This window comes from Syzygium oleosum, unplaced genomic scaffold (assembly GCF_021117445.2).
Source record: "Syzygium oleosum isolate NSW1041296 unplaced genomic scaffold, Sole_v2.1 Sole_v2.08, whole genome shotgun sequence".
NCBI classification, from domain to species: domain Eukaryota; kingdom Viridiplantae; phylum Streptophyta; class Magnoliopsida; order Myrtales; family Myrtaceae; genus Syzygium; species Syzygium oleosum.
The window spans coordinates 1,877,963-1,890,601 of record NW_026607492.1 but is presented as its reverse complement, the minus strand read 5'-3'; the positions used below and the strand labels follow the sequence as shown (position 1 = coordinate 1,890,601).

Genomic DNA, 12,639 nt, shown 5'->3' with positions numbered 1-12,639 from the left:
CAATAAGCCCTTGTCATTTGTCGATAATCGCCCCGATGATGTACTCACATAATTGACTAAAGGGTCCTTCCTTGGAGATTCACATTCCGGACTCTTCCGCATCGCTTTCCGGCATTTTTTTTTTGTTAATTTCGCGACCAAGTTACGACATGTCTTAACAAATTTGCTTCTTTCGGACAATTTTTGGTTTCGCACCTTTTCATAGCAATTAACGGGGCAGAGTGGACCCAAAACAACAATCAATGGCCTACGTTAATTTACGGTGGATTTTTTGGGATCGACCTGTTGATGATGTTTGATCAAATTTAGCATCGCATTTACATTTCATATGAGTGTTTGATTTCTTTTTTAAAATTCCCTCCTTTTTCCGAAAGAGGACGGGAAAAATTCGGCCCGACCAAAAAGCCATGAATCTTGTGAGACGTCATTAAATATGGACGAGATAAAAGATGAGAAGAATTTGTGCTTCTCTTGCAAAAAATAAAAGAGAGAAAGAAGGTTGTTCTCTTCATTGCCATTCGTTTATCAAGAAAGGTATGCCATATTCCACCCTCTCCTTTTCTATATTCCCGAAAAAAGAAATGGTTTTTTCTTTTAAAATTCTTGTCAAGAACCCAAAATTAGAAAGTTGGCCGAAAGTTCCCCCAGTGATTTCTTATTGGAGTTTCGTGGCCACACCAGTCCTGCGTCCAACTAAAGCAAATTCATTCTTGCCTCAGGACCGTCTAATTTTCATTTCTTTTAATTTAAGTACAGAACAAAGGATATGCTTTGAGTTTCTTAAATGGTTCTCCAATTTGGTACCCTCTTGATCGAGTCGAGCTTAAGTCGGAGAATCGGACTCTTTCCACCGGGACAACATGTCGATTTCATTTTTTGTGGAACGACTTGGTGCGATATACCGTGATTTTCTTCATTGACACTATTTGGCTATTTTGAACTTAAATTGTCGCCAACTGTTTTAGAAACTTGAACTTTTAATCGGATTTTATTAGCTATTTTATTTTTTATTTTTTGACAAGTAGGGGAGCGAAAAATCTACTGATAATTTCCAAGAGAGATGATATAATGTAGAAGACTTACACCGTACTTACCTATTCATTCAACCAATTATATCTTCTGGGTGCATGCAAATTGACCAACAATAACTTTCGAGCCGGTTGTCTTATTAAGTAAGTCTCTCTTGTAAGACACACATTGAATAATTGATGAAGCGATAAAAAGTTAATACATACGATTCATAATGATTGTGGAGTCGTGCTGGTGTTACATCATATACGCGTATGAAGATCGTGTTATTGACTGGCAAATGCCATCAACAGGGGAGTGAACCGTTTTGATAATAGAAATAGATGCTGTTCTTTTAGCTACTGCCTGCATAATAATGAGAAGAACTTGAACAGAAACTTACATTCACCTTTGAATGAATGGAGAGAGTTTGCTGAAGCTGATGGAGGATTACAGAGCCAATCGTATGTACAGAGAAGCCAATCAGTGTGCGGATGAAGCCAAGCTAAGATGGGGATTGAAGGACCTCAAAGAAGTTGCCTTTCTTGATCACGCAGTTAATGGTGTTAAGCCCATGTTTTTTAGCCGATAAGAACAGGGGCCACTCACCATGTAGGCCCATCGTGAAATTGTCTTGTTGCTGGAAGTCAGTACTTTCGATTAGTCTTCGAATGAAATTACTCAACTTACCGGGGAAAAAGAAAGGTACATTTCATGCTCCTCATAAGGCCTGAAAGAGACTCAACGAACCAGAGCATCCGATGACAAAAGCGCATTTGCCTTTTGTTTTTCCTTTTTCTGGTTTTTAAATATTACCCTCCATTCGTCTCTCTCTCTCTATCCTTCCTCTCGCTCACTGAGACGTGTATGGTACGTTCCTGTTTGTATGTGTGTTGTTAAATATGTAGAGATCAATCAACTATTGCAATTTCATCAACCTTGGACGAGCTTGGAGTTGGTTGCTTGGGTCTCCAAAAATCGAAGCCGATAACAACAAACTATATAATATAAACATTTGGCAACAAGTGTGAGTTCACTCGTCTCTGTTTCATCTCATCTCATCTCATATTAATTAAAGCACTGTCTGTTCTGTTTCTGGGTCTCTCTTTTTCTTCTTCTTTTTATTTTGCCTTTTCATTTCGTTTCGTCTCGAGGCATGAACTGTCGTCAACTTGCAAAAAGGAGAGTTTTTGAGGGTTGGGTTCTTTGTTTTTTTGTGTGTTTTTATTGGTGGGGTTTGGTGAATGAGAAGTTGGGAGTTTGTTTGGTTAGCTTCTGTTAAGTTTTGATGTACAGCTGGAGTGGAACAAAGGGAAAGTGAACCCGTTAGTGAGCAAAATCATAGAGAGGCTGAGCCAAAGACGACCCTCGACGATGCCCTTGAATTTGGTTCACGCTTCTGATGGATTGCCCCGAGTTCTCTTGACTGAGCAATCTGGTTCATCTGCTGAGGTTAGTATCCTCTAGTTCCTGAATACTCTTCTTTTTTCGTTCTCTCTTTTTGGATCTTTTTACGAGGTTGATTCTTGGGGTTGAAATGCTATGTAGACATTATCATGTGGAAAGCTTCTGTAGTAAATCCCTATCTGTTTCTTGTTGTTTGAAGTTTTAATTTTTAAGAAAGACGGGGGGTGGAATTGCTGTATGAATAAAAGAATATGCTTTTGATGATTTGATTATGCTTTGTTCACTGTAATTAATGCCAAATTGGATGGATGAAACATAGTATGTGAATACATAATAGTTATGTGTGATGTTCCCAGAAACATATGTATGAATCGTGTATGTGATGTTTATAGAATCATTCTGTTGGATCTGGAAAGTTGTCTTAAGTTTTTAGTGATGGATCTGAAAATGGTTGTGTTATGTTTGAGCTTTGATTGAAGCATCTGGCTCTAAGATAATGAGTTTCTGATGTTGGATCAGTTTTCTCCACTTCAGGAAGACATGGACCTTTTGACTAGAAGAATGAGCTTTCTAATTTTGCAAACTATGACATGCTTTTCCCCTTAGAGTCTTCAGGAATCTGTTGTTAGTCGTTGTCTGTCACCTACTGATTGAAATTAATGAATTCAGGTACTTCTCTATGGCGGGCAGGTTGTTTCTTGGAAGAATGAGAGAAGAGAGGAGCTCCTCTTTATGAGCAGTAAGGTAAACCTAGTGTCACATATTTGCATCTATGTTCAATACGAGAGTGGTATACGTGCATATATGTAAATGCATGACTTTATGAACATATGATTTTGTTATGGAAGGACGTGAAATGTTGAATTAAGGACTAGCTTCTATCTAGCCAAAAGGGAATCTTCTTCATTGTAGAGGATATAGATTGCCAAGCTTCTAAAGTTATTGAATAGCTTCTTTATGGATTGGTCATATGTATATTAAAGTGATAACTTTTGAGGTCATGAATGCTTGATAAAACCATAGTGTCAGCCATCAAAGGGAGAATGTGTATAGAGGGAATTGCAAGTCCAAAGTTCTTTCTCACCCGTCAATAGTATTTTCAGCATCATCTTTTATAAGTCTTCCAGATGTCTTTGTAAACTTAATACTTTGGTTTTTGTTTTTTTCCGCACGTATGTGTTCCTCAATATTTCTCGAGCAGAAATCTGTACCTGGTGTTCGTATGCATGAATGGGGGCTTTTCACCTCAAATTTGCACTTCAGTTAGTTCATTTGATCTCTCTTGAGACATTAGTTCTCTAAATGACTTCTTTAATATTTTGTAGGCCATCTGGAAGCAACCTAAAGCAATTAGGGGAGGTATACCTGTTTGCTTCCCTCAGGTGAGCAATTGGGAAAATAAGCATTCCTAGCGAACAAATTATTTCCTTTTGGGAATTGTTATACTCACTGTTGCTTCCTTGTTCAGTTTGGAAATCTTGGTTCTCTGGAGCAACATGGATTTGCAAGGAATAGAGTGTGGTCTCTAGATAGTGATCCTTCACCTCTACCTCCAGCTGATGACCAGTCCTCAGTAGATCTGATACTTAAGTCTACAGAAGAGGACCTCAAAACATGGCCCCGTAGGTATGATTGCAAACCTTGATATGTCTGCCAGATGTGTCGCTGTGAAGCCTTCCTAGAGTTCTGTGGTTCTAAGCTTTTGGATTGTTATCTGGTTGTGCGCCAACAGCTTTGAGCTCCGACTCCGCGTTTCTCTGAGTGCTGGAAAGCTCACTTTGATCCCCCGTGTGAGAAATACTGACAACAAGGCCTTCTCGTTTACATTTGCGCTCACAAACCACCTCTCTGTGTCGGACATCAGGTTTGCTTGCCTTTTCATGTAAAAGCTCTACTTTTGCCTGTTCCTTTTAATGCGTTTCCTATAAACCACATCGTACTTTTCTCAATCCTTTGATGCCAAATACTAATGTCTAGAGCTATTGTCTTTCTTTTCTTCTTCTTCTTCTTCTCTTCTTCTTTTTCCCATCAAGCTTCTAGAACTATGATTACATTTCATATCATTAAAATCAAAACCTTAAAGCCTGTGATTGGTTCATGTTTGTTAGTAGCTGAACTTAAAGAGAAGATCATTTTCAATTGGTTTATGCTGTTCAATTTGCAGTGAAGTACGTGTCGAAGGCTTAGAGACCCTCGATTACCTTGATAATTTGATGCAAAGACAAAGGTTCACAGAGCAGGCTGATGCAATCACCTTTGACGGCGAGGTTATGCTCTTTCATGCCAATCCGATTAGGACGCCTACAGGATTTAAGTTCATTCTTGAGTTGTGCTTCCCATGTTACATGTGTTTTATTACTTGCATATTATTGATCTTTCTCAATCAACATTTGTGTTAATTTACTAAACCTTTGTATGTGTTTGGAGGATTTACTGGTTTATATATTCTTAGATTGACAGAGTTTATTTGGGCGCCCCAACAAAGATTGCTATCATAGACCATGAGAAAAAGAGAACCTTTGTGCTGCGGAAGGATGGCATGCCAGATGCAGGTAAATGATGTTCAAAAGTCCGTGTTTCCTTATGTGGTTCCTTTGCTATATGTGGCTATTCATTCTTCACCTTAATCATCTGGGTAACGGTCATATGCTCATATGCTTGCAGTGGTATGGAATCCTTGGGACAAAAAGGCAAAGGCACTTTCTGACATGGGTGATGAGGAGTACAAAACTATGCTGTGTGTGGATTCTGCTGCTATTGAAACACCGATAGTTTTGAAACCCTTTAAAGAGTGGAGAGGCCGGCAAGAACTTTCTACTGTTTCATCAAGTTATTGTAGTGGGCAGTTGGACCCTCGAAAGGTCCTTCGTGGCTTTCACTGAATCTCGGCATGTTTTTAGATAATTTATATAAGTCGCGTGCCCCTGTATATGTACCCATTTCTTTTCTTTGTTGGGAAACCAAAACAGCCATATTTGATAGTTGACCACGTTTTCCTAGGTCACGCTATCAGAGGGTTTAGAAACATAAACATGTTCTATGTCGATCTGTCTGGCATGTGAGGAGTGCTTCTTGTTTAGTGATATTTTCAGACCTTACCCTGCCGTGCATCGTGATATTTGTCAGAGTAATGTTGTGCATCTAAAGGAGTAGGATTCAACAATCGACTCATTACTCTTTGATCAATTGAGCCATGCCTCCCCAACGTTTCCTCTCTCTCTCTCTTTCGCACGTGGCGCATGCACGAGCGCACGAGCATGCAACACACTCATGCAAGTGCGCACATGCTTTCTTTGTTTTTCTCTTATTTACACATGCCTCAAATGTTAACGAAGTTGTCCCTGTACAGATGTAAATGCAAGAGATTGCTTGGAACGTGTGTGGAAACCAATATTATTGTATAGCCATGTAATGATATTTGCTGCTGGAGCTATATTTTGATATGTTTCAGAAATTAAAGTAATAAGTTCTTGAGCATAATCTTACTGCTTCATTGGGTAGAGGAGGAAAACCGGTGCACTCCACTTATTTCCATTTGAGTTCTTTCAATCACGCCTCTAGAAAAGCTTGAGCATGGACATCCCAAACTTTTCTCTGGCTTCCATGTCGAATGCATCGTCTCCGAGATACATATAGATGTATGCCCTGCATAGAAGTTCGCTCTGTATCTTGCTCACGACCTTATCCGTCACTGCACCCCGTAAATTCATTTCTACAGTTACTAATTCAGGATTAGGAACACATACATCTTTTCCGTTCAGTGTTCTTAGATCTCACCTTTAATTTGGAGAGTATATCCTGGAAGGCGAGAAATCTCTATTACAGAACCGGATGTTAGCTTGATATCATCTGATGCTTCACCCATGACCCTGCCATAAACGCTAGAGATGTCACAATAGGGGATGAGATATCTGAACGCTGCGAGATGCACCTTGTTCTTGGTTGTATATATGCCTAATGAATAAAGGGTTGTTGCATATTACTTGTCTGTGAGATCCTCATGCTTCTTCCCACTGGTGAGCTTCTTAATGGCTCCTCCAAGGCCATCGCTGAAGTTGCTTCTTACCATGCTCATGGTGAGGCCGGAAAATACTATCACCAATCTCACCATCATCCCCACATCACTGTCTATTACCTTCTGGTACATTTCCTCTGTCGGCCTTGCCGGGGCTTCCCTGAACTCGGACTTCAGCAAATCTCTCAGCTTCTCATTATCTGCATATATACCTGCAAATTGGGGAATGTCAATGGATGTATTTGCTTCAAGTAAACATCTAACGGCCTCCATTATGTAACATCATGAATGAGCCTCAGAGCTCAGATGTCTCAAGAATCCGGAATTCGATTCATTCTGGATGAGTACTCGGCAAAAGAGTAGGTAACGTTGTTGTTTCGCTGTTTCTTGCACATCTCTAGTTTATCAGTCTACAATTGAATAATTATCTCCTTTTGTTCTTGTAGTAGAGGATTTATCTTTTATGTTCTTCTGCTAGACAAAGGAAGACATCACTTGATCATTTTGCGCGATGATGGTGGTTCATTATTATTCAGTAGCTGGTCGGTTACAAGTTCAGTACCAGAGACTAGAGGTAATCCATGTCGTGACCAGTCACCGATTTATGCTGCTCGGAAAGTGAAGAAGATCAACAGCAGCGATCTGAATTCTGAAAAAATCGCGCGAGGGGGACATGAAAGACACTGTTGTGCATATCGAGGTGTGTTTGATGATATGTACTCACCAAAGCCATAGATCTTGAGTCCCACCCCGAGCATGGACTTTATCCTCAAACCCACAGAGTTCAATTGCTTACCATCCTCCTGTCTAACTGGGAATGAGACCCCAGTCCTCGGCTCCACTTCAACTCCCACCTCCTCCTCTCTCTTTGCCCCGTGATCCTTTGCTTCGTCCCCGCTCGCTTCCTTCTTCCCTCGACCTTTCTCGCACGTCTGATCGCTGGACTCCTCCTGGCCGGCCTCAGAAACCGCCCCTTCGACGACCGCGGCGCCGCTCGCCTCCCCCTCAGCCCGGTTCCCAGCTGCCGAAGCTACATTATTCTGCGATTTGACCTCCGACTCGGCCGTGATTGCCATTGCTCGAGCTTACTTGATGTTGCTGCTCGAGCACAAAGTAGGGAAATGGGTGTGCTTGCACTAGGATGGGAATGCAGTTGGGTGTGACGTTGTATATAACATAAGAATGTGGTGCACGGACACAATTTGTGCTGCCATCAACGGACGTCGGTGTCGGCAATTGGGTGAGGGTGAAGTCAATTTTGGACCGGATCAGCGAGCTGCTTTAGCTTGCTATTGAATTGAGGTGGATCCCTGGTTTCAATGTGTGCCAATCAGTATGGAATTCAGGCGTTCCCATCGTGATAATTTGATTTGACTTGTATTTAACAAAGGCAGGTGGTGGTTGTCCCTTGCACTCTAGGGGCCGGAGAGACGAGAGAACTGTCCCATCGACGCGCCCCCGAGCTTGGGTCATTGAATGTTTGAGCTCGGGTTTAGTTATCGTAGTGTTTCGAGTATCGGATTGATTCGGGTCTTTCGCTTCTTAATTTGATATCGACACGCTACCTTATTCATCGCTTTCCCTGAACACAAAAAATTTAAAGCGGGTTTTCTTTCACTTCGAGAGTTTTTTGCGCGTGAAACTTTCTTAAGTCTAAACATTGGCTTTTTATTATTAGCAGTACGAAAATGAACCCACTAACGGGGTCTCAAAGCATGGCAGTTCTTCAAGTGGCCTACGGAGGGCGGGCTAACCAGTTTTGGGAAAGGGCTTTTTTTTCCACGGGCCTTCGCGACCCAATCAGCCACACTATTGTGCGTGAAATTGGCATGTTAAATGTCGCATCGTATTCTTGTGTCCTCGTGGTTATATCGACTAAATTGCTGTTGCCGCATCACTTGATAAATCGGTTCTGTCCTGCAATTTCGTTCATCACTTGGTGCATCCGACATGCTCAAAACCAGAGTTCAGAGGTACGATGAAGGATTCAATAGTTGTTTGGGCCTTCTTTCTCCTTCTTGTCCGGTTCTTTTTGAAGGAAAAAGGGGGTGTCTTTGATCTCAACTGGGCTTTGAGCATCAACAACACCGTCCTTTCATCGAACGTCCTAGGCCCATCAAGAGCGGCTCAAAAACGCACTCGCTCTCGCCGATGATGATGATTCCCCACGAGTCGCAGCGTTCGCAATGGAGGGACAGCGGAGCAGTAGAAACCGCAAGAGCGCGAAGCGGAGCAGAGCTCAAAGCAACGAGCGAAACCGCGATGCCAAGAAGAGCAAATCGGAGTCGCCTTCTAGTTCTAGCTTCCTGGAAAAGGTCCCTTCTTTCTTTGTGGGTTTTTGGCTGTCTTTCCGATTTCGTTGAATTGGGTTTGTGGGTCGGCGGTAGCAGCTAGCAGGTTGATTATTTTGAGTGGAGATTGTGGTTTCTTTGAGTCTCTGATTCTGTGATGAGAGCTTGTGGTGCCGAATGCGGATGCGTTTTGATGTTAGCTTACCGGTTAATCTGATGCGGTTCTGCAGATGAAAGCGAGGCTGTCCGGTGGGCATTTTAGGATGATCAACGAGAAGCTATACACTTGCACGTACGTGATTCTCTCTGTTCTCATCTGTGTTGTGATGCTCGTCGTTTCGTTTGATGTGGATTGTAGTCGCGCGCCGATGGCGGATGAACGTGATTGATCGAGCCAAATAGCTTGCTTAGGGAGGCCTTGTTACTCAACGGTTTATTCGATGAGCGGGGCCGAGATCTTGTATCTGATACTAGTGTATTTGTACTATCTTTTCAGCGGAGAAGAAGCACTTATCTATTTTAAGGAGGACCCATCACTATTTAATGTGGTAAGATGTTCTTTCTTTTTAATGAAAAAGTCATTCGGTCGATAAACAAGTCTTCACTACTCTACTCTTTTACACTTTGGTGGCTGCATTGTGTATGTGGATTTTTTGGATAAAAAAGCTTCCAATGCTTTGGCGATGAAAGGGATCGGCTATTAAGCATCGCCTATCACCTTCATCCCACTTATTTAAGTGTAAGTTTCTGTGAGTCAGAAATAGTCTGGAGTTGAATACGCGACCACATTTCAGTCTTTCAGAATCTGTGTTCCACAAAGACCGAATTATCAAGGTGTTCGGTTATCAGGGAAATAACGAGTGTAGTACTGCAGATTTTAACCTTTGTCAAGAAACTTGCTTTTGTTTTTTGTTGACCATGGTGGAATGAGTTCATTTTGCTCAAATAACTTCCTGGAATAGCTGCCTGTTTAGTACTGACAAAAAGAAGGAAAAGTGAGCTGCTTAGCTAAGCTCTCATCAGTGATGAATATGTTCTTCAACTTCATATCAGCTGTTTATTGATCGTCCTGTTGGGAATTGTTCCTGTGAAATGTATGTATCTAGGTCTAGATCTTCAAATCAACCTTCTGAGAAGATGAGGCCGTAAAGATTGGTCATTTGAATATGCTTTCTTTAATGTTAAAGCTGGAATGTTTTCGTCTGTTGAGGAAATTGTTTTGGAAAACGGAGCAAAAACAGGTTTTTGGTTGTTCTCAACGAGAATTGTATGATATTAGTTTCTCCTAGAAAGGATACTTGTCCTTCGTATTTTTCTGGTCTGAAATAACAGTTGCCATCTCAAATAAGTTATTTGCATGAATTTTGTCTGCATATCTCTTTATTAGTATGGATGCTATATTCTAAGTTAATTTCGGTTATGAATGATTTTGCTTTTCCGAAAGTTGTTTTAACTCTTTTTGACTTAATTTTCCAGTATCATGCTGGATATCAGGCTCAAATGTCTCAATGGCCTGAACAGCCAGTTCAAAAGATAATAGAATGGCTTCAAGGTCACAGTCCTTCTTTGACTGTGGCTGATTTTGGCTGCGGTGAGAGTTAACAGATTCTGCAATGATTACATTTTTGTTGGAACATCAGATGCACTGGCCATTATCGAAATGTCTGGAATTATTTGAACTGCTACTTACACTTTTTTACTATTTCCAGGAGATGCAAGGGTAGCTAAAAGTGTGAAGAACAAAGTCTTCTCATTCGATCTTGTGTCAAATGATCCTGATGTGATTGCCTGTGATATGTCAAATGTATGGATCTTCTCCTATTAAACTATGCAAGTAGGAGTTAAAATTGGTTGCGGTTACCTCCATGTTTTGATCCTCTTTGGGCATCATTTTCCCATTATACACCAATATCTCCCTTATCGTTCTGTGCCATCAAACTGTAAGTAGTGTGTTGATTCTTTGAGTGTACGAACTTATATTTTCCAATGGGAATCAGAAAGCAACTATGAATAAAATGATACTGTCTCGAGGATTTACTTTTCAATGAATTAGTTGCTGGTCTATGCGTGCTTCAGTGTTAGTTGAATGAGGATCCCATTTAATTTCTTCCTGCAGACAGGCCTCGACTCTTCATCTGTTGATGTTGCTATCTTCTGTCTTTCCCTCATGGGGCTTAATTACCCAAATTTCCTTAAGGAAGCACACAGAGTTCTCAAACCAAGGTGTGCAGAACATTTTTCCCAGGTTACTTTAGATTCATAATATCGACAAATTATTTGTGGATCGGTGGACTTATCAAAGATTCTTTACAGTGGATGGCTTCTTATAGCAGAAGTAAAGAGCAGATTGGATCCAAAAACTGGGGGAGCGGATCCTACTAAGTTCATAAAAGCTGTTTGCGAGCTAGGATTTACCCCAGTGTCAAAGGTCCACTCTTGCTCCTTTCATTCGCACTGATTATTTACCTTTCAGTATTTGACTTCTTGGTAAACATTTGCAGGACTTCACGAATAAAATGTTCGTTCTATTTTACTTTAAAAAGCAGGTATGCTGTCTATTGGCAACGAGGGCACTTTGTGGAGACCCAGAGCTGTGAAAAGCCCGAAAAACTTATTTATCTTAGTTTTTTTTGTAGGAGAAGCCAAGTTCAAAGCGGAAGGAAATTCAGTGGCCAGAGTTGAAGCCTTGTATATACAAGCGTCGGTGATGTCAAAGCTTTTGATCTCTAATTGTCGTTCAAGAGTGACGTATGTTTTGTCGTGCATTATGGCTTATGTCACTCTTGACCTGTGGTACATACTTATGGAAGTCGTAGGCAATCTGATATGCAGTCGGATTCTTTTTATCTCGAGGTTTTGTCCTTGCAAGGATTGAGGCCGGAAAAATTGAGTCGGTTTTAATTTAGTCGAGCGTGAAAAACGGTAGCTTTTTGGTGCAAGAAGTGAATCTGCCAGTGGCTCTGTATTCTTATGTCTACTTACAATGCTATAGATTACACATTACAGGTAAGAGTTAGGCTGCTCAGTTTAATTTTTTTTTCTCTTCGGGTATAGGAGAAAACAATACTTATAAAGTGCTCCAATTAGATGTGAATTATTGGCTAATGGTTGGTATAATATCTGTTGTTCTTAGACCATAGCCGTAATGTGCTTTCATGAGTTTACTCATTCATTTTGATTTGATGACCATCCCTTTGTAATAAGTTTCATTTGTTTCACAAAAAATGAACGATTTGAAAAATATTTTTTTGAAAATGATAATTTATATTGCTTGAAATAATCAATTGATGGAAAATGTTTTCATTATTGATAACAATTTAAGTCCAGACATATTCGTGGACGATGAAAATATTTTCTGTTAATCCATTTTTGTAAACGGTATAAGCGATCATTTATAAGAAATGAATTACAAACAAATGGAGCCAAGTGTAATCTTTTTGGTGCTCTTCACAACTCTAACCAAGGAGCTAGCGCAGCCTACCTAAATAATCATTTATATTTTATCGAGGCACGAAAATGAGCTATAGTGAATCAATGCCGTTGAAATGAATTGCCTAGTGAGAATATGCGGATGTGATATCCTTCAGGTAGGGGCTAAAAAGTGATGAGTAAGCCGGACTGATTCATTTTGTATCAATTCGAGTTAAGCTTAGATTTTGTGAATCCAAAAGTTTTTGTGTCATGATTGATCGATTGATTCTTTAGTCGAAAATTACAAATACTGCGCCGTAAAAATGAGGATTTTCTCCTGCTATTTGTTTGAAAACAAGAATAAGAAATAGAAGGAAATGTATGCATGCCCACTTAAAAATGCAAGAAAGTAAATATTTTCATAGTGTTATTGTACAAAAAGAAGCTTGCAGCATAGCTTTGGGGCCTCCGCTGACCGGTGCATGAAAACTTTGCTTTGCTCTCAAA

At 40.5% G+C, this 12,639-nt stretch overlaps 3 protein-coding genes and 1 long non-coding RNA gene across 10 annotated transcripts in view; 2 read left to right on the top strand and 2 right to left on the bottom strand.

Moving 5' to 3' along the window:
• Positions 1 to 12,639, bottom strand: part of LOC130138767 (uncharacterized) — an 80,384-nt gene that overhangs the window by 13,061 nt on the left and 54,684 nt on the right. The window lies entirely within an intron of this gene.
• Positions 1,885 to 5,500, top strand: LOC115672737 (putative glucose-6-phosphate 1-epimerase). 4 transcript variants are annotated; one of them, XM_030594657.2, is made up of 9 exons: positions 1,885 to 2,035; positions 2,305 to 2,460; positions 3,085 to 3,159; positions 3,741 to 3,797; positions 3,884 to 4,041; positions 4,148 to 4,279; positions 4,580 to 4,682; positions 4,868 to 4,967; positions 5,080 to 5,500. In XM_030594657.2, exons 2-9 carry the CDS (start codon positions 2,383 to 2,385, stop codon positions 5,295 to 5,297), a joined length of 921 nt encoding a protein of 306 aa, XP_030450517.1. In that variant the 5' UTR covers positions 1,885 to 2,035; positions 2,305 to 2,382; the 3' UTR covers positions 5,298 to 5,500. The 4 variants fall into 4 exon arrangements, with proteins under 4 accessions (XP_030450517.1, XP_056169781.1, XP_030450518.1 ...); XM_056313806.1 differs by having other exon boundaries at positions 1,895 to 2,035; positions 2,292 to 2,460; XM_030594658.2 differs by having other exon boundaries at positions 1,903 to 2,035; positions 2,281 to 2,460.
• Positions 5,793 to 7,719, bottom strand: LOC115672738 (chalcone isomerase-like protein 1). Of its 2 annotated transcripts, none has more exons than XM_056313807.1 (4): positions 7,227 to 7,719; positions 6,399 to 6,642; positions 6,193 to 6,284; positions 5,793 to 6,106 (listed from the first exon to the last, which is right to left on the bottom strand). In XM_056313807.1, the coding sequence occupies exons 1-4, from the start codon at positions 7,504 to 7,506 to the stop codon at positions 5,973 to 5,975; spliced, it is 750 nt and encodes a 249-aa protein (XP_056169782.1). In that variant the 5' UTR covers positions 7,507 to 7,719; the 3' UTR covers positions 5,793 to 5,972. The 2 variants fall into 2 exon arrangements, with proteins under 2 accessions (XP_056169782.1, XP_030450519.2); XM_030594659.2 differs by having other exon boundaries at positions 7,155 to 7,688.
• LOC115672869 (ribosomal RNA-processing protein 8) lies at positions 8,574 to 11,838 on the top strand. 2 transcript variants are annotated; one of them, XM_056313808.1, is made up of 9 exons: positions 8,574 to 8,745; positions 8,952 to 9,013; positions 9,218 to 9,269; positions 10,198 to 10,312; positions 10,431 to 10,525; positions 10,838 to 10,944; positions 11,035 to 11,149; positions 11,223 to 11,267; positions 11,346 to 11,838. In XM_056313808.1, exons 1-9 carry the CDS (start codon positions 8,617 to 8,619, stop codon positions 11,355 to 11,357), a joined length of 732 nt encoding a protein of 243 aa, XP_056169783.1. In that variant the 5' UTR covers positions 8,574 to 8,616; the 3' UTR covers positions 11,358 to 11,838. The 2 variants fall into 2 exon arrangements, with proteins under 2 accessions (XP_056169783.1, XP_030450710.2); XM_030594850.2 differs by having other exon boundaries at positions 8,575 to 8,745; positions 11,358 to 11,838.